The sequence below is a fragment of the Protopterus annectens genome, chromosome 17.part0 (assembly GCF_019279795.1).
Source record: "Protopterus annectens isolate FY-2018-M chromosome 17.part0, PAN1.0, whole genome shotgun sequence".
Classification (NCBI taxonomy): Eukaryota; Metazoa; Chordata; order Ceratodontiformes; family Protopteridae; genus Protopterus; species Protopterus annectens.
This window is the reverse complement of record NC_056751.1, coordinates 700099217-700121428: the sequence shown is the minus strand read 5'-3', so window position 1 is coordinate 700121428 and position 22212 is coordinate 700099217. Positions and strand designations below refer to the sequence as shown.

General features: G+C 37.4%; 1 protein-coding gene across 2 annotated transcripts in view; it reads left to right on the top strand.

Annotated features, from left to right (window-relative positions):
* SDHC (succinate dehydrogenase complex subunit C) overlaps nt 1-22212 on the top strand; it is a 668713-nt gene that overhangs the window by 253667 nt on the left and 392834 nt on the right. The window contains exon 1 of one of the 2 annotated variants that reach the window (XM_044059333.1): nt 4280-4374. The exons of the other annotated variant lie outside the window; for it this stretch is intronic. Within the exon in view, the coding sequence (XP_043915268.1) occupies nt 4358-4374 (17 nt within the window). The 5' untranslated portion in view covers nt 4280-4357. Of the gene's footprint in view, nt 1-4279; nt 4375-22212 lie in introns of those variants that run through there. 2 annotated transcript variants of the gene reach the window in all.

Genomic DNA, 22212 nt, shown 5'->3' with positions numbered 1-22212 from the left:
CACTACAACAGAAGGAAGAAATTGTTGCAAAAGAGAGTAAAATCCCATGAGTGGAGCAGCTCCCTGGTCAGCCACAGCAAGAAGCTTAGATCCCTTATAAGATCCTCCAAAGCTAGCTATGAAAACAAGATTGCCATTTATTCTAAGGACAACCACAAAGCATTCTATAGCTTTGCCAAGAATCTCAATGGCAACACCCAGATCTGCTCTGAGTTACAGCACAATGGCACAAAAATTACAGAACCAACTGATATTGCCAACAGATAGGTTCCTGACAGATAGGTTCAGTGCTAACTTTACCCACCTGTCACCCCCTAAAGGGCCCATATCTATATAGGAAGACTACAGAGTCCCTGTAATCACAACTTCACAGGTAAAAGCAGCACTCTCTAAAGCCAAAAACACAGCATCCATGGGACCAGACAACATCCCAGGCTGCGTTTTACACGAACTTCAGAACGAACTGGCTCCCCACCTAAGCACCATGTTCAGTCATAGCCTCACGTCAGGCTTTGTGCCCACTGAATGGCGCACAGTAACAGTTATCCCACTCCACAAAGGGGGGAGCCACCTCTGATCCTGGAAACTATCCCCCTATTAGCCTGATGAGCCTGGTCTTCAAGGCCATGGAATGTATCATCATGGAATTCATAAACAAAGACATTGGTAACCTCCAAACTCTGGATCCCACCCAGTTCAGGTTTATGAAAGGCAGATCTTGCCTCCTGAACCTGGTTGACTTCTTTGAGGCAGTCACCAAAGCCATAGACGAGGGTAAGGTGGTTCACACAGCTTATCATGACCTCGCCAAAGCTTTCAACACCATCCCCCATTCTAGAATTACAGCTAAACTCACTAAACTAGGTATAAATCCCTATGTCACAAGATGGGTTGCCAACTGGCTCACTGACAGAACCCACACTGTAAAAGTTGCAGACTCCAAATCTGACTTCAAACCAGTGACAAGTGGAGTATCACAGGGTTCATTCCTGGGACCTTGCCTGTTTGGTATTTACTTCTCAGAAGTACAGGCTAACACAGAAGGCCTCTGGCTAATGAAGTTCGCAGATGACTGCAAACTAGGAGCTGTAGTCGAGTCTCCAAATTATGTGGACATCCTACAGAAGGGGCTCAGTGAGACAGATGCCTGGTGTCAGAGCCATGGCCTCAAGCTCAATGCCAAAAAGTGCATTGTTATCCGCTTTGGTAAAAACTCTGTACCCATGAACTGCCACATAGGCGGCAGTCTTCTTAACACTGAATGTGTGATAAGAGACTCCATCCTAGGACCCCTCCTGTTCAATATTTTCACCAATGACCTCCACACATCATGTAAGCTATCCTTCCTCATACAGTACGCTACTACCCTCATCTCTATCTCTGACAACATCTCTGAACTTCATTCCCTTACTCAGCAATCCTTTCTATATACTGAACAGTGGCTAGCAGATAACATACTCATCCTCAACCCCAAAAAGACTAAACTCTTATTATTCCTCCCCTGCTCACTCTCCCACCTCAAAACCTCCTTCTCAATCAGTTCCTCAAATAACACTCTTATTAAACCTGATGCTCATTCTAAACTTTTTGGAGGCATTATTGATGATGAACTCAAATTTAACCTACACCACCTACACTGTATAAAAAAGACCAACCAGAAATTAGGCTTACTCTATTGAAATAATAAATTTCTGACTCCAAATGCTAGACTCACCCTAGCCCAAGCTTTTCTCCTCCCACTACTTCTCTATGCCACCCCATTGTTTACTAACATTCAAACTGCAACTTCACACAAACTCCAGCAAACCAACCATAAGATTGCAAGATTCATCACAAACTCTCCATACAAAACACACCACTGCACAGCCCTTACATCCCTTAACTGGTTTGAATTCCCTCACTTACTGTTGTTTTCACAACTTCAAATGGTTCACTCTATTCTCTACAAGCCTGCATCTTGTCCTGCTCTCTCAACTTTCATCTCTTTCTATAAAACTGCTCGTACCCTCCTAACCTCCAACCTACAACTACTTCAATTTTTCCAACCAAAGAAAACTGTTGGCAAACTCTTATATAAATGCTCTATAGCCCAAGCTTGGAACAAACTTCCTACATACATTTGCTGTACTATTCACCCAGCCCACTTTAAAGAAAAACTCAAACTTCATCTACTTAGCTCCAAAATTTGCTCCTGTACAACCCCAACTTAACCCCTCCCTCTCTTATCTTAGCTGTCCCACCTCAATTACCTTGAACCTCATATCATTATTGCTTAGTACATCTGTACTATACGTACTGTTAACCTCCCCTCTATTACATCTAAGTACACCTTATAGTGTATCTACCTTCTTTTCCCTATTCACACACACACACACACATATATATATATATATATATATATATATATATATATATATATATATATATGTCTGAACATCAGAAATTCCTCTACTGCTAATACCTCTCTATACTTTAGGTAAATCATCAGAAATTCCTCTACTGCTAATACCTCTCTATACTTTAGGTACCTTAAAAATGGCTCAAACCTTACTATCTGTAAATATGCAAATAACTCTATCTTGTTATTTTTTATTCCCCTCCCCTTTATCTTAAGCTCCACCAAATGAGATAATTGTGTGCTAGAATGTATGCATTGAATATTATAATGTCTGTATAACTCAATGTCTTGAATGTGTCATTACTAAAATGTTTTTTTTTTTTTTTTACAAACAATGTCTAACACAGTAGCTGAATTTGTTTTGTTACTGTATTTCTTGGAGCGTTTCTCCTTGGGTCTCCACTGAAAATGGACCAAAAGCCCAGCTGGACTAACGCGGTTAACAAATGTCAGTAAATAAATAAAGAGACCTTGGGACCCGGGTGGACAGTAGTCTCTCCTTTGATAATCACATTGCCACAGTAGTCAGGAAATCCTTCTACATGGCACACCTCATCACAAAAGGGTTCTCATCCAGGAAAAAAGACGTCATTGTTCCCCTCTACTCGACACTCATTAGACCAATTATAGAGTACAACACCCCTTTTGGAATGTACCTCACAAGACATCTGCAGCAGCTGGAAAGGCCACAGAAGTACCTCACAAAGAGAATTACTGGCCTGAAACAGATGCCCTACATTGATAGTCTCAAAAAAACTCCAGCTTACTCTGTAGCATACCACCTACTCCGAGGTAATCTCTGCCTAACATATAAAGCTATGTCAAACCCAGAGCTGTTGGACATGCTACACCTAAAGAAATCTCAATCCATCCGAACTACACGCTCTAGAGACCTAAACCTTGTCACCACACCCATCTATGTCAGGCAAAGTTCCTCATTAACACTCTTCAAGAAAAATCTTGATGAGTGGATGGGAAATAAGAAATACACACCAGGGATCACCTCTGTGGCTCTGCTCGACAGGGGCACAGGAAATTAACTTTTTTGGGTTGGCGTAAGCCAGGGGATTTTGTTGACTAGGCTTACTTAGGCCCTTGGGCCGATAGCCTAGTACCTACCTATGAACCTAAGTAATGACAAGCATTCAATTTTTACATTTCACATCCTTCAGAAAATGCAGGGTAACACTAAACGTTTTTCTCTAGCAACCTTCTACGGTTATACAAACAATATTTGTGGGCCATTAACCCCTCATTATTTTTGGCTTTGTCCAATTTCTTGTACTACGAGATTGTGATGTGTATGAGACTTCCCATACTTTGGAATAAACTACCTATCTATATATCAAATAAAGCTCTTCATTAGCACTCTTCAAGAAAAATATTGATGATTGGATGGGAAATAGGAAATTCACCCCGGGGGATCACCTCTGTGGCTCTGCTCGACAGTGGCACAGGAAAATAATTTTCTTGGGTGGCAAAAGCCACAGTACCTTTTTGGCTGGGCTTGTATAGGCCCCAGGGCCGATAGCCTATTACCTACCTATGAACCTATATATCTGTATTACCTATACTTCTGCTATGCTGGATCCATTTCAGATATAGCCCTGGACCAAACGCATTTTAGTCAAACAATACAGATAAAAACTGACAATACAAGTTAAATTCAACGATTGACAGATTTTTACTAGCCTTTGTAAGATTACCTTAGATAAATTATATTTATAAAATTGTTATTCTTTCTCTGGAATCAGGGTGGTATGTATTACCTAACACTTATCATCGTGTATATTTACTATGCCTATTATTTTTGTTAATCTGGAAAAAAATCGCTTTAGTTCAATTGAGCTACCGAGTTAAAATGTTTACTCATAAGCACGTACAGATTCAAAAAACGGCGATGTGATGTATTAAGGCAGCGCCTTTAAGCGTGTATCTACTGCGACAGTAAAGGAGAAAATGGCGTTATTGATCAGGTTGGTTGACATTGGCAAAGGGAACTCAGTGTTTACTTATTTGTTATACGCGTTACTCAGATGTTTGAATAATTTAAAAGCACACATTGTTGTGATGTTAAGGTGTATTTTAGAGCTTAGAAAAAAAACAACAAAAGTTGGTGTTGAACGACTGAATTTGGAAGTTAACTCCGTTTAAGTGACTTACTGTTGTGACAAGTACTTTCCAAGTTATCCGCATATGTACATAAACATTTATGGGGGTTACATTTCATTAGTGCCCCCCCAAAAAAAAAAAAAGTTTTGCGATTTTATTTTTTTTAAATATTTAGTGCGAGGGGTTGGCTGCGTCTCAATTAAGTAGCTTGTGACCGATTAATGCTGGACTGTTCATTTGCTGTTTGGTTGGTGTTAATATTGTTGCTAGTTATTCCTTATTATGCTTTTATTACTGAATGCGTTTTACATTGTATGTGTGCATTTAGATTTGTTAATTGTGCCGGTGGGGATGTAGTAAGTAGAACTAGAAATGGATCAGATTTTTCCTCTCACCGTTATGTGCAGCTTATTCTTGTATCTGGATATATCGGATTCCCATTAGATACAATTGTTTCTTGGTTTATCCAGAGACTGTGCAGTTAACTTTTGATTGGCGGCCCCCAGGGGGAGTTTGGCCGTTGCCTAACTTGCCAAACGTTAATATAATATACTCATCACGAACGATTTGTAAAGGCTAGTAATATTTTAGGTATTCCCTTTACTTGCTCAGAGTACAGTTTTGTTTGCGTTTTTTAGTAGGTGGTTATTAATGGTTGTGTTTTAGTGGCGTGTAAATCCTTTGTTTTGATAATGCTTTCTGTACTACCCAAGATATGTTGTAAGCAAATTTAACGCCAGACACGTCACCTGGTTGGCATAAAAATGCAAGCGTTAATCAGACTAATTTGATTATCTGTACTGTTGTACCTATGATAGTTAGGATCCTGAACCCCACCCAGAGGCGGCCACTGAACAGGCTAATATCTCATCATTAACACAGTTTAAAATGCCTTGATAAATTTATTATTATTTTTTTTTAAAACTGAATTGATACCCCCTTTACCCCCAGAGGACCTCCTTATCCAGCACAGCAGTCTGTTTTCAGAAATGCTGCAGTCCTTGCTAGGTGCAACATATTTATCTTTTAAAATTGTAATTGTTTATCAGAGGAGGTTGCTGTCCTCTCAAACCTGTTCTGACTTTTACAAGTTGCATTGGTTCTAAAGCAAACTAAAACTATATTACCCATTCAAAATACCATACTTGTGAGACAATTTGACCTTGATTGCTTTGCTGGGGAGAGTGAGCCCTAGCTGAAGCACTAAATCTTTAAAATGGAAAACTAAACCCCTATCTGTCCAGAGGCTGCTGTTGAACAAGCAGAAGTGGCACTATCGTGGTACGCTGGACGTCTTGTTTGAATCCCAAATAGATTATAGGTTCATAAGGTTACTACTAGGCTGCCTGCACTTGTGGCCAATTTTAAGCCTAGCCAGGCTGTCCATGTGAGAATCAGCTCTGCACCATGTATTTGTAAGGCAAACACCTTAAATATTAGGTCAATTTCTTATTTCTTCTTTGAGAGTTATCCTTTCACTTCTACAGTGCTTAAACAGAGGTCTTTCTCTTTTAATTTGATCCTTTTGACATGAGCATTTATGAACATTATACAGGTTGTTTTTTTTTGCTCAGTTTGGAGTTCCTACACCTTAGCAAAAGGTGGGCTGAGTGATATCTCTTAAGTTGTTCCAGTCCTTTGGCTCTCATTATTCAAGCATTAAACCATATAACTTAATTTAGTTCATATGAGGTTACAAGGCTAATGGCCCTAGAGCCCTTAAAGCCTAGCTATATTTATCCCGAGCTGCCCCATTTTGTGGTGGTTAGATGAGTAAAGTTTGCATATGTAAGGATCTATGGTAGTTAATACCAACTTCCCCTGTCCAGTAGGGACATGGGCACCACCCCAGGAGTGCATTTGTGGTCACACACCCATTGATCTAGGTTTGCGTTTTAAAGAGGGTCAGGGAGGGGATCCATTTCACATGAATTGGAAGGTTGTTCCAAAGAAATGCCTGTCTCTGGGAGATGTATCCATCTCTTTAGTATGACCTATTAATGTCACAGGCTAGCCTTAGATCCCTGGAGCGAGTAACCGTCCTGCAGTTTGATTTACAAATGTGTAGTATTTCCATCAGGGTAGAGTCAAAGACTGCCCTATAAGCCAGGCACAGTTCACCTCTTAGCAGCCTCTAGGAGATGGAATACAGTGAAAGGGATTTCGGTTTATCTCAAGATGTTTTGTGTACCTTATAATTTCTTGGTGAGAAGCCTCTGTGGTCTGTCAAACTGTTGCACTTGTCTGGTGGGGTGTATGCCAAAGGGAAAGTTGTACTCCATTATTGGTCTGAGGAAGGACAAGTATAATGGAATTGAACATTCTTGAATCTAGATGCGATGCCTTTGGATACATGGTGGAAAAAGTTCAGATTGCTGTCAACCGAAGTACCCAGATCACATACCACTGGGTCTACACTTTGGGAGTGTGCTGTCTAATGTAATTAGCAGGGATGTTAGCTTTCCCAAGGCGAATAATAATGCAATATTTTTGCATTTGGCAAAGACATACATCTGGAGCATTTCTCCCCAGGCCTCTGTTGAAAATAGGCTCTGTCCTAGTTGGATTTCCTGGTCAACAGATGTTAAATTTAAAAAAAATTAAACTGTGGCTTTGACACCAGTCATTTGTCTGCGTTAACCCTGTATGCAGTATATTAACATCATTGGGGGATTTGGTGATTGCTCCCCGTTTGCAGTTGTCAGCAAACATGGTCAGCCACAGGCCGTCCATATTTTCCTGGACTTTTTGAGAAATAAATTTCCAAACAGTAAGGGGCCCAGCACAGAACCTTGTGGTTTTCTACTATGACTTTTTATACATTCCGTTATGAAACAGGGTAGGATATTTAATGCTGTGTATCGGTCCTTATTAACCAGCAAACTGGCAGATCTCGGACTCTTGTTCAACGTGTTAGTAGTTTCAAAGATACCTTACCATTCATACTTTTAGAATATTCTGCTCGGACAGCTCCTTTGTAATAACTACTGTTAACAGAAGTGTCTTAAGGGTCAGTCTTGTCCTTTTCTCTTCTCAGTATCCATAAATGTAACTTGGATCCTGCCACAGACCAGTTATATCTGGTGCACTGATGATGCTGCCCTCAATTCCTCCAGAGCTACTCTTGGTTTGGCTACTTTTACTGAGAGTTACAGATAATCTGTTGCATCTAAAACCATCCATTGCTTAAAGCAACATAAATATAATTTTTTTCACTTCTGCTGATTTATTTTTTATTGTATTTAATAAGAATCTTGTATTTTTTTCTTTAGTAGAGTTTTAAATCTGATCCTGTTTCTACTGCTGTTGTGGTACTTAAACTAAGGGGGCTGCTGGCTGAAAGCTTAGTGTGTTTTCCTGACTGGTCTGTAGGCCTTGTAGTTTTTTCAGATTCTGTATAAGCTCAGTGGCGTTTAGTTCCTTGTATTGATGAAAATGCTTTCAAGTTTAAAAGTTCCCTTATAATAACCATCTCCGCAACCTTCCCCAGTCCCCCTGCTGCTGTAGGAGCATCCGAGTTGTGTGCAGAACAGCATCTCCTTGTTGGTTAGCTACAGTTCACACTGATATTGGCACCCATTTTACATCGATGTTGCTGTCAACCCAGTCCAGTTAAATCTACCCACTCTTCTCCCTGGTTAAACTTATAATTAAAAAAAAAACTGAAACCATGGGTGGGCACTTTCCTGCTATCTCTGCAGGCAGCTTGGAGGACATGGACATCCTGAGGCAATGTAGCAATTGTCTCATGTATACTGGCACCCACCTAATCCTGAAACACACAGTATGTGACAGATGTAGTTACGTTATGAAAATTGAGACATGACTCTTGCATCCTGATAAATCAAATGACAAACCGACTGTCCACACATTTACGTCCTTTCCCTCACTAAGTAAGGTCTCGACACACAAACCCACATTGGTCTAGCTGGAAAAACAAGTCACCCTAGTGGACCCCTGGCATAAACAGATTATACAACAGAAGGAAGAAATTCCTGTCTGGAAGTAAGAGGGAGGGTGCAGAGCAGAGAAAAATAAACCTTGTTGGTCTAAGCAAGTAAATATAGTCAAGTCCTCAAAAGCTAAATGCAAGACTAAAATAGCCTTCCAAGCAAATAACTACATGGCATTTTTAGTTGTGTCCAAAATCTTAAGGGAAACTCTCAATAGTGTGTGGAGTTGGTTGTAGATGGCACTAGCTATACTAAGCCAAAAGTAATAGTGAACCTGCTGGGTGATGAATTCAGCTCAAATTTCACCCCCTCATCACCTCTGGCCACTCCCCTGATGGAATCCCAGGGTGCCTATTAAAGGAGAACCACACCCACAGACTATTTCATCATGGTTTGGGGTTTCCTACATTTTAACACCACTCTGGGACTATTTAGAGCTTTTTAGTTATTTTTATATTCAATGTCTGACTGACCACATGGGGTCTGGCATCTTGAAATAATTCTGATTGTTTCACCTGTCTCTGTGTCCCAGAATGCATTGTTTGTCTCCAAACAATTGCATCATGTCTGCCACATTTTTTTCTAAAGCTCCTGTCAGTGCACTGATTTTACAGGCATTCACTGCTGTGTTTTAGTCACCTACTTTTGGTTAAAATATCCTTTTTCAATGACTACTTCAAACACAAGCAGTGCAAATGCTACAGAATTGAAAACTGCATTTTATTGCTCTTTCTTCTTAGAAATGCTAACTTGATTTCTTTTGTGAAGGCTGAAATCCTAGTTCTTCAAGGTATCACCCCTCCCCCTTCACACATACCTTCCCTAGCTGTCAAAGAGCTAAGGGTAATTTGACCCATTATCTGCATATGATTGACAGCTTACAGCAGGTGAACAGACTAATGTACTGTTTTCTTGTCAGACTTTGCTTCCTTACAGTGGGAGACTTTTATTGTTGCATTCCTCCTGTCAAATTTAGAATCAAGCGCCATAGCACTGGGAATGATCACTGCTTTGCAAAGCATCAAACTCCAACTTATTTTCCCTTCCTGTTTCGTTAAATACCTAACAAATGATACACTATAAATTCACACAGACACTTACTTGCCCCTAGCTTGCATTCTTACTCACCACTCACTCTTGCCCCTTGCTTGCGCACTATATATATATATATATATGCACACACTTGCCCCTGGCTGGCATCCACACTTGCCCGTGGCTAGCATTCACACGCACGCACTTGCCTGTTTGCTCTACAAAGATGCCATCTTGGATTCAATCCCAGCTATTGCCATGTATGCATGCCCAGCAAAGACGGCTACTTAGCACTTGCCATTATAGTTTGATAGAGATATTTATCATAAAATGATTACTGGCTTCAAAAATGCAGCCTCCCAAATCCCAGAACTGGCAACTCCTTCAAAAGATTTCACTTAAGTCTGTTGGACCATCAACAGAAGTGAGACACTTGTTCACCCTTATAGGGTTTAGGAGGCTGGGCAAGGCAGCTCTGACATCACAATGTGGGAGGTCCACTAGCTCTTCTACAGAGATGTAAATCGGGCAGTGCTTGTGTCACTTTGGGGGAGGAAACGTCCCTGTAACTACAGATGTGACATCATTTAAGAGTCAGCTAGAGGCTTTTCAACTTGGTTTTCAAAGTGAAAGTAAAATAGTACAAAATGATAGCAAGCCCAAAAGGTAAAACAGTTGAGTGGATTACCTTTTAAAGCTGCGGTTCTATTTTTTTTGAGGCTGTAGCAACTAACAGGGACTAAAAGAGAGAGGGTAGGTTTAACAGTTTGCTTTAATATCCCATTGTTGCCCATTAAATGGCTTGAAATATGACCTGGCAGACCTATTCATATCTCTAACCATAGTCTCCAGACAGGATTATCTGAGTGGCGGACAGCAATGGCCATCCCTCTGCACAGGGCTCAGTGCAGGCCCCCTTCCTGTTTGAGATACTTTGCAGATGTCAAGGCAAATGTAGATGGGCTTTGGCTGATCAAGTTTGCTAATGACTGCAAGTTGGGGACTATCCAAACTACTCCCCAAACAATGTTGATATCTTACAGAAAGGACTGATGTAGACTAATGATTGGTGTTGGAGTCATGGCTTCAAACTAAATGTGAAATGCACCATGTGTACACAGTGGTGAGGAAATTCTATGCAGCTCAGCTTATAAAGGCATGGCATCCATATCTAAGGATGTCATAGTACCACTGTACTTGGCTGTCATCGAGCCAATAATGAATGCAGTGCATCCTTTGGCATGTACCTTGCCAGGCACCTGCAAATGTTGGAGCATCCTCAGAGGTTTCTCACCAGAAAAATGCAGGGTATAACCAAAATGTCATATGCGGTCTAATTAAAAGTCCTATCCCTGTATTCAGTTTCCTACATTATTACTGAAGGGTGATCTAAGCCTGACCTTACAAGCCAGTCCCGTGTCTGACCAAGCCCTGATGGAAATATTGCATATTTGCAAAAATAACTGCACAAAGGTTGCCCATTCCAAGGATTTAAACTGATCTCTGACTTAATGATCATGTTGGAAAGACAGATGTCTCCTAGAGATTGCCCTTTCTGCTCACATGAAGCAGAGCCTTTCCCTGACAATCTTCAAGTGCAATCTGTATCAATGGATGGGAAGAAAATTGGGTGTAATCTGGGTAAAACTGGCTAGCGTATGTGTTCTTGAGTCAGTTAGTCTAGTAATCTTCTATGAACTTATAACTAGAACTAGCAAAAACCTAATTTGCCTTAATGACATTTGAAGTTATCTGGAATTGGCTCCAAACCAACAAATTGTGCTGACACTTATTTTCCCCAGGTTTCTGTTGAAAATGGGCTATTGGCTCAGTCAGACTTTCCTGATTTATCAAAGGACAAATAACATAATTTTTTGATATTTACTACACCCAAAAAAGTTTTAAGGAATTGCTACCACCACAGATCCATTTTGAGAGATCACTTCACACAAAGAATCAAAGATATCTAGGCCACATCTTTGATCAGAACCTCTCATTAACTCGACTCAAGTGAGAAAATTAAATGTTCTTTAAGAGATGAACACTTCCTACAAAATTTCCAAACTACTCACTAGAAGCCAGGCAAGCTGTAGCTATAAATGGTCTCCCTAGACTAGAATATGGTCTTCCTATCACTGCAGTTTGTTGGTCTTAGAATACACTCTACTTCAGTGTGACAAGAGTGGTATTCCCAGGCTCATTAGCCTAGCTAACAGGGAGTTTAATAGTGATATAGTCTATTTCTACCAGGACTGTTTCTTCTCGGTACTTTTTGTGACGGCCGTGCCCTGGCCCAGCAATCAAGGAGCCTCAATCCTTGCCACTAACACCAGGGTGGGTGCCTCATATAAGAGGAAAGGATAACCAATACAGTAAAGTATAATTTCCCTTAAGTGCACAGAGAGAGCAGTCAGTCTGGGGCTGGTTGCTCCATTGGTCCCCAATAAGACTCCCCACTGGCACAGCTATAGGGTCCAGATCTCAGCCTAGCTGGCAAGCTAACCTCCAGTACACTCTGTCCCACCAGTGCTTCGTGCCCCTGCCCAGGTAGCTGACACACCACACACACTTTGAGATAAGTATTTATACAACTTTACAGACACTCCTGGAAAAGTCTGACACAGATTCTCCAGCTGTGCCCCTTTTCCTAGACTATACGATAGTGGTTACTGCCACCACCAGCTAATACTTATCAGCTACACAAAGGCTTTTAAAAGGGTGACCAATTATTACTGTGCGATATTATCCAATTGGTAAGTGTAACTAATCAGTCTAAGGCTTATAAGAATGGCTTTGTACAATAAACTCCATAAGTATGCAATGTACTCTAGAGCTTAACTTACCCGCGGTGGTGGTGCTGCAGTAGCGTTGTCTCCACAGTAAGACGCTGTCCAGAAAAGCTGTCCAGAAAAGCCGAAAACTCTAGAGCTTAACTTAACTCTGCACAAACCAGCCACAGGTAAAGGGTTTTAAAAATATTTAATAATAAGTAAAGACACACGACAATGCTACTACAATTCAGTGCTACTCAAGAGTTCTATGTGACCTCTGAAACTTAAAACAATACAGTAGGAAAGTTCTGATAGAACGAAAAAACACTTGTCTAATCTTTATAGTCCTAGCTATTTCTACAATAAAACATACTTTTAAAGTAACTTACTTTCATAGAGCAAGCATTAGACAGTACTGAGAGTTGGATATTAAGATCAAAATGCTTAGTCTCTCTGAACAATAGTTTTTAAAATCACTAACACATTTCTGCTGGGCCCTCCCAGATTACATCATTTTGACATTTAGGTTTTCCCAGTATACACATTACATAATTTTGACACTTTATCTGGAGTTCCCAGGCCAACAGGCTACATTATTTAACAGTCTAACACCTGCTCAGGAAACTACAACAATAGGACATTTCACATGTACAATCGAGTAATTATTTCTCAAGTTAAAATGGAATCTGTTCAGCTAGCCTCTTCGGCACCACTATCTATTTGTCCTCAAATATTTTTTTTTTCAGTTAAAATAACATTTACATAATAGTTTTAAATATCATTTTAACAACTATATACAATATTTACAGTAGCCTGAGTTTGTTATATATACACTATATGTTAAGTATAGAATTTAACAGATCCGTTATCAGAGATACAATATTGATTATTGCAGTGTGTCCAACAAAGATATAACTTTCTTCCAAGGATTATTTACCAATGGCCTGGGATAGATTCGTAGTTCTTTGATTTTTATTTCCATCTATGCAGTTGTCTTCAGTAAAGTGTAGAATTCTTCCATGGTCGGGGTTGTATTTGAATTCCACCTTCTCGTTATGCATTTCCGCGATATAGCAAGTATTGCCCATAACAAATACATATTTATCTTATTCAGGTAGGGCCCTTCATTTACATTTTAGTATAATCAATACTTTAGTTAAGGTAAAGGATTCATTTAAATAAAGCTTGTAAAAAAAATGATCGATTCCATTCCAATATGATTTAATTTATTACATTCATAAAAATATGAATCCAGTCTGCTTTATTTGATTTTTCACACCTCCAGCAAAAAATATTTTGTAGTAGTACTAATCTTTTTTTTTTTAATTCTGTCTGTTAAAAATGCTCTATGTAAGTATTTACAATTAAGTATTTTCCAGTACTGTGTGTTTAGAGGTGTAATTAACTGATAGTAAGATGTTAGTTTTAATTTCTTCTGTTAACTGCAATGACTGAACCTTTGTTAAGAACTGTCAGTATGATGGTTTGGGAATTGTTTTATATGTTAACTCTCTTTATATTGATTTGAAATGGAATTTTTTTAACTTATTAGATTTAGAATATCTTTAAATGAGGAATTTATTAATTAATCTGCATAAATCTTAAGTGTACATTAGAATGCTTTGTATGGTTAACCAGCCTTGTGTTGGAATATTGCAAGCAGGTTTTATCATGTGTATATCTAAAACATTTATTTTTTTTTTGCACATTGAAGCCAGCATAAAAATCCATTTTGTTCCCAGGAGGTTGTTTCCATATATTTTGTGAGGAAAGTTCTTAGTGATGGTAAATGGGGTTAAAAGGTCTAACCTAAGTTTTAGATCTATGTTTGCATTGATAAAGTTTCCTAAAGGAATTGTTGTAATGATTAATCTGTGTAGTTTTAGAAGGTTTTGTTGTATTATATTGTATACTTATGCATAGTATGTACCAGGGTTTGTTTGATTTGTCTAATATTAAAAACTTTAACAGATTAAATTAATTTGTTAATATAGCCTTTGTTTAATTCTTTCCAGTTGGCAAAATAATTGGGTTTATCCACTTTATTGTAGTTTTAAGCACAAGATGCTTTTATATGTTTCTATTTCTGGGAAGTTCAATCCTCCTTGTTTCCAGGGTCTAATGTGATGAGTTAGAGCTACTCTATTCTTTTTGGGATACCATAAAAATTTTATTAAACATGAGTTTATTTCTTTAAGAATGCGTCTTTCATGAATTACCTGTATTGTTAATGTTACATATAGTATTTTTGGCAATAAGACCAGTTTTATTAATTGCAATCTGTCTTCAAAAGTTAATATAATTTTGTTCCACTTTTCTATATATATATTTTTATTGCTTCAGTATTGTTTTTATAACTTATTAATATTTTGTTTATATTTTTGCATAACACTGTTCCTAAATACTATAGCGCAAGTTCTTGTTTTCCTATGATGGATTTATCTGTAACTTGTAGTTCTTTTTTCTTATTTAAAAATAGAAATTTTAATCTTTTAAAGTGTAGACCTGAAATCTTATAAAATTTCTCCATTACTACTTCTAACTCTCCTAATGACTCTCTGGAGTTTGATAGGCTTAATAAAATATCATCAGCAAAAAGCATGATTTTAGACTTATATTCCTTTTATTCTTGGATTATTGCGTATTATTTCTGCAAGTATTTTCTATAGCCAAAGCAAATAAAATGTGAGAAAGGCGGCATCCTTGTTTAGTACCTTTCATTATATGGATAGGTTGAAGTGAAAGGACCTAATTTAATGTAGACCACGTTATTAATATACATGTTTTTTAGTAATAAGATGAGAGGAGGAAATTCAAAGAATGCTAAAGTTTTAAATAGATATTCCCAGTTGAGGGAATCAAAGGCTTTTTCTATATCTAATCCGATTACAAGTGTTTCTCTCTCTTCTTTATTCACATGAGTACGTATCCTTTTAATATTATGTGTGTGCCTATTATATAAAAATCCAGTTTGATCATTATTAATTGTCTTTGAAAGTGGGATTTTCATTCTGTTAGCTAGGATTGACATGAATATTTTGTAAGCCTTGTTCAGTAATGATATAGGTCTGTATGAAGTGCAAAGGTCTGATGGTTTATTATCGTTTAGAATTGGTGTTATGAGAGAATATTTCCACGAGGGTGGTATTTCTGCCTCTGACTGGACTTGTAGCAAAGTTTTATGAAAAAGGGAGATTACTGTTGAAGGGAAGAGTTTGTAAATTTCCGTAATTATACCATCTATCCCTGGAGCTTTTAGACTTACTTTCTTTTATCTTATCAACAATTTATTTGTAGGATATAATTTTTGTAGGTCTAGTTTTAAGTTTTCGGGATTTTTTTTTTATATTGATAAGGTTTGTATCTAAGTTTATTTGGTTGGTATCTAAATCTTCTTTTTTGAAGTGTTCCATATGATGGAACCAAAATGCTTCAAGGATGTCTCCTATATTGAATACTTTTTAACCTTTCTTTTCATGATATATACTACCAATGTTATTTGCTTTTAGATTGTATTTTAATTCTTGTAGAGGAGTTGTGTAGATATCTGGGGGAGGTGACTAATGAGTTTATTTTAATTTTTCCAAGGCTAGACAAGTTTTGTGTGTTTAAAATTTCATTATATTTTTTATTTAATTCTTCTATTTCTTTTTTGACTTCTGGACAATTCTGATTTTAGATTTTGCTGTCAAGAGTCTGGTTTGCAAGTCTAATGATTTAGTTTCCCACTCTCTAACTTTGTTTTTGTACCAGCTAAGGGTCTTGCCAAATAAATATGCTTTTAATGAGTCCCAAACCATGACTCTGATTTCTGTTGTATTATTAATTTTAAGAAATAATTGTAGTTCTGACAACATCCAGGGTCTGAATTCTTTAATTTTCATGATCTATGATGGAATTTAGTTGAGAGGATTAAAGGTTTAAACTCTGTTTGGAGCTTCATTATTGGAGAGTCATGATCTGAGAAGGGGCATGGAACTATTGAGAAGTTGAGGATTTTTGTTTGTAAATCTTGAACTACAAATAATTTGTCCTGGTTTGTGTTCCAAATCTATGGTCTTTATGGGAAAAAATGATTTATCGTTTGCTTTAAAAGTGTCTTAAATGAAATGAATCAATCTATCTTTTTAAGGATTTTGAAATAATTGCTATGCGAAAAGACTTCTTGGTGGTTTCAGAAGCTTCTAAGGTACAATTAAAGTCTCCTTCCAGTAAGATTTCCTTTATAATTGTTGGAAATAAAATCTAGTTGTTTTTTAACCGTTCCTGCTCCAATTCCTGGGAACCAATATAGAGTAGCTAAGGTCCATATTCTGTTATTAAATTTAATTATAACAAATGCTAGTAGACCTTCTTTGTCTTCATATTTATAAAAAAAACTTTTGGAGTGATTTTATGTTTTTCTTCCAGAGAATTGATGCTCCTTTTGCCTTTGTTCTATAGGAGGATTGAGCTAAGACTGTATAGTCCTTAGGGTTCCAAATAAAGCTATCATTAGTCTTAAAATGCGTTTCCTGGAAAAATACTACTTGTGCCTTATTTAGATTTAAATATTTTAGTAAGTTTGATCTGTTGTTTGCATTGTTTAAGACATTAGTATTTTAATAAGAATGTTAAATCTATTTCAAGTTATTGTTGGAAGAAATTTTTTTTTATTATAGTAGTTATACCATGTTCTCTGATAACGTTGAATGTTATTTTTGTGTGTGTAAACTTGGGAGTGTAATTTAATGTTCATTTTTCTTTAAATACAAGTAGGGTAAAATTCTGGTCAGGGTTTAAAAACGTACTTGTATTTCATACTTTAGAATTAAATGTTTTATAGAAGTATATATGAATTTCCCATTAAACATGGAATTAGTAATTCCTAATCCAATAGATAAAGAGAGATCTATTGGATTATTTAACCAACAATATCAACTGAGCTGCATATGTTATTATATGGAGAATTTTCTTAAAAGAGGTATGGACTTCTATATTATGCTATTATTGTTCTATAGTATTTTATATATCAGGATGGAATGTTAGTAGTGTAAACAATTATGTTGACTTAGAAAATATCCAATATTTAGTTACCCTTAAGAGATTCCAAACATGCTGGGTATGTCATTTTGGATAAATTAAATGCAACAGAGGAGCATACACTAAGCAAACAACAAGGAGATTATTACTAAAATAATTTGATTAAAAGGACTCTGCAGGAGACAGAGTGATTACCAATGAAATATGAATTTACTGTAGGTGTACTGTCTTCCTTTACTTTCCCACTCTTTAGCTCACCAACTTACACTTATGAAAATACATGGCTTATCAGTGATATCCTGACTGAGTAGAGGCGCCCTACATTCTAGTGTGCAGTGCTTTTACATATTTATAGATTTGCAAAGCAGAGTCCAAGAATGAACTATGATCACCCTGACAATTGCCATCCTGCATAGGGCACCTCCTGCTTCCAGAGTGGGTAATCACATCGGGTCTAGAATGAATGTGGAGGTGCCTATATGTTAATCAAAACTTGGGTAAGTATTAATCAAATGGTATTTAGAGCATCTTCGAGAGTTCTCTGGGCAGTTAGAATATTCTTAAGCCTCTTCTCCCTTGACGAAAAACAGAGATTTCCCTTGTTTTAAATCGGTCCTAATAAAAGAAATTTAAGCAAACAAAGGTAAACGGAAATAACATTCAGTAGTCCGTCTTGTACATGATTCGCAATCCATTTAAACAAGTCAGTGACTAACATCACTTTAGTAAACATTATAAAGATAAATTAGAAATAATTTCCTAGCTCTTTAAATTTTCTGATAAAGCAAAAACATTTGTACTTGTATTGTAATGTCAATAACTGTCTTTGAAATATGTACAATACTTCACTTCTTCAAATCATTCCTTTTTCAATTCCGTTTTTTTGTCAAAAGGGCACAATTAATATTTAGACTGATGTTTCAAATAAATAACTTGTCAGTTGCCAGTTGAGTTAGTTTAGAATGTATGGTTAGTGCAAATATAGCATGTTGCAAAAATAATATATATTTTTTCGTGTGCTCCCGATGTCATATGCAAGTGACATATATAATGCAGCATATATGGAGCAGATAGCTTATGGATTCAGGTTAAAGTAAATTATGCTCATTAATCAGACAGTTTCATTTAAATTCACAAGTAATTTTGGGACATTTCAGTTGTTTCCAGGAATCTGTAGTCCAGTGTGAGTAATTGAGTCCACTTTTCCTCATAAACATATGTCACAATTCATTAAACAAGAGTCTAACATCTGTCTAATAATCATTATAAAGACAAAGAATCGTAATTTCGTAGCTCTTCAAACTTTCTGATATTGCATAATGTTGACAGTAAGCTATTTTAACTGGAAAACTAAAACATTTCAATACTTCCTTGTGAATATGTATTTTTACTTTTACTGTAGTGTCAAGAACTGTCTTTGAAATCTATGCATTACTTCACTTCTTTCAAGTCATTCATTTTACAGTTCAGATTATATTTTGCCAAAATGTCAATATTCTTTTTGTTTGGGGGGGGGGGGGTCTCAGCATTCTTTCCTCACAGTGAAACTACTCCTTTTTTCAGTAAGACAGCAGCCCTGCCAATTGAGGCATGGGTATGTAATGCACGCAAGACAGGAACAACACTTGCACATTTGTTTGTCTTCCGGAATGTAAGCCAAAGTGATTTTTCAGCTGTAAGAATGTCAAAATAACACCTTACAGTGTTTCCAGCACTCGTTCTCATGCCAGCATGACAATTTCGCAACCATGAAAATCTGGTTGCGATAATACGCAAGTACCACTATTTTAACTGAATAGCTATCGGTTACCAACTGAATTTGTACGGAGTGTGAGGTAACTGCAAAGATAACATGTTGCAAAAAGTAATATGCATTTCTTCATGTGCACTAGAGACTGACAATTTCAAGTAACGTATAAAATGTAACTTTTACAGTGCAGACAGCTTGTGAAATCAGCATGTTAAACTGAGAATACTTTTTCATCAAGCAGCTACATTTCAGTGCACATGTAGTTTGGGGACATTTCAGTTGTGTTTCCAGGAATATGTAATCCTGTGAGGATAAATCATAAAATATTTACAAATAATCCTATTATGTATTTATTTTACATTGCTTAGGTTGTTTTGCAAAATACAGGTTGTTAGGTTGTTTTTCATTTTAATAACTAAACAGCATTGTTGTTGTTGTTGTTGTTGTCTTTTGGCTCTTTCCCGGTAAGGGGTCGCCACAGCAGAACTCCGGTCCGCTAATGATTTGCAGCAGATTTTTTATGAAACGCCGAGGTGCCAGTTCGACGCCCATTTACGCACGCATGTCTTTCGAACACTACCCAACCGCGGGGAGTACATGCAGACTCCACACAGAAGGCACTCCCAAGCCGAGAATCGAACGGGAGAACCTCTTGCTGTGAGGTAACAACGCTACCGCCGTACCACCGCGGCATTTACTTTTTTCTTATTCATCTGTGAGGCTAAATGTACTTCACAGATTAACAGTGTCCTTAGAAACTGCAGCAATTGTTTACTGTTGCTATGGCAACGCAACTAGAATGTGAAGAAAACTTCACTTCTCTTAACCAACAGTGTATTTTTCCCCCTTTTTTAATTTTTTTGTCAATACTAAAAGGAAATGATTTGTAGCTGCGGTGGTGCAGCGGTAGCATTGTCGCCTCACAGCAAGAGGCTCTCCCATTCGATTCTCGGCTGGAGCGCCTTCTGTGCGGAGTCTGCATGTCCTCCCCGCGGTCGAAAGACATGCACAGAATGGGCGTGACTTCGTTTAAGTTAGGGCGTCGAGCTGGCACCTCGGCACTGTAAAAATCTACTGCCAATCATTAGCGGACCGGAGTTCCATTGTGGTGACCCCTAACCGGGAGAAGCTGAAAGAACAACAACTAAAATGAATGAATGGAACAGTTAATCACGAACATGTCCCCAATCCCAATAACATAGCATAACAGTGACTATCCTTAGTCTAATAACTATTGTAATACCAATTAAGTCCACTATTCCAATTGGTCTACCTTAAAAACTAGATTATTTTAGACTATGTATAGATAGTGAGTTATTAAATATATACAGACTATATATTAGTATAGTAAATAGAAGAGAGTTTAGAAAGGGAGACGAGATGCAGTTAAAATGAGAAAAGAGAAGAGAAAATTAAGAGAAAATACACACACACTATGTATGTTGATTTACAGTGTAAATATTTTGTGCTATATAACCCTTCTGTGAAAAAGTACCCTGTTTTACATACCTGAGGTAATGTGAAAACTCATGTGCCATCTATTTTCAAAAAATATAAAGATTCCAGTAGTTACCTTTTGTTTTAAAATTCCAAGCAGTAAAATTGGACCTTTAAAGTAATGTTAAAACAACATCATAGTAGATGCTTTGAGAGATTTGCCTGTAATATTGTCACTTTTTTGCTTCTTTTTGACATCTATTCAGACATTTTGTTTCTTTTTTTCTCTTGAGAGAAGGTGACATCCAATCCATGTCTTCTGGTAAAGTAATCGCATTATTAGTTTTAATAAATGAAGAGGCTTCCTCTAAGTCAGTAAAAGACCTCCTCTCGTTGGCATACAGTATTTTTATCTTAGCTGGATATGCAAGTTGTGACTTGATGTTATTTTGTTTCAGAAACTTTATTATTGGCCACACTTTTTTTCCTTTATTCCATTCTAGATGAATAGTAGTTATCAAATCTTATCAGGCTCTGTTTATATTTTAGAGGTGCCTTCCTCCAAGCAGATCTTAATCAGTTCCTTGTCCAAGTATGAAAGAAATTTGATAATTATTGACCTAGGAGGAGAGTTTGAGTTGGTGGCAGGTTCCCCAAGAGCTCTGTGTGCCCTTTCAATGCCAAAGGAAAATCCTTTTAAATTTAAAAAGTCAGGGATCCAGCTTGATGAAAAAAGGAAATAATATCCCCACCTTCTGTGTTTTCAGGTAATCCGAAAATCCTGATGTTATTTCTCCTATCCCTATTTTCCAAGTCATCTACTTTATTAACTAACCAAGTGTTTTGTTTAAGAAGCAGTTTTTTCTGTGTTTCCTCTTCCTTAAGTCTGCTTTCTGTTATTTGGAGAAACCTCTATTCCTGTTATCCTTGTCTGGTGGTGGTGGTGTAGCATTTCCTTGAGGGTGTCGACCTGCTTTTGACTGCTTGTTTTAAGATTTTCTAAGTTCTCTTTAAAATCATCCATCTTCAAAGACACCTCCTGCAGGGTAGATGACATCTGTTGTAGTTCCTTCTTTAAGGCAGAATCCTGGTGAGAATTCCTTGCTCATTTTAACAAGTGAATATATCTCAAAGCGTTTTGACAAGAAATTATTTGTAAAACTTCACCAAAGTTTCTAATTATGTAAATTAGACCTTTATCTATAAGATTTTATTTGAAGAAAAATAAAACAGGAAAAAATATTTCTTTAACTAGTTATGTGCAGCTCTAAAATACTGCTGCTTTCAGTGAGCCATTCAGGCTCTGCGTCGGCACCACTATCTAGATCAAAGGGTATACAAGACATAATTTTAACTTCAAAAGAACCAATGTGAAATGCTTGGCTTAGTTTTCCTTGCAGCAGATGGCAATGTTGCTACAATCTTTAAGTTCACATTTTACAGTTCTTTCTTTCATTTAAGAAACAAGCCTGTATTACATTTTATATTTACAAATGATAGAATTATGTATCAAATTCTGTTTGTCTAGGCTGGCAACCTTCACCCATCTTCACATCTCTCCCCCCTGGAGAACTCAAGCTAGTTTTTCAAGTGACCCTTGATAAACGCCACTTGAGAGGGTTAAGTCTATCTGAGGGTACCTCACCCCATTCCCTGTCTTAATAGCCCATCTGCAGTGGCATTGCTAATCCCACTGCAGTGCTGCACTGACCTATCATATGCTTGCAACCCCAGGCT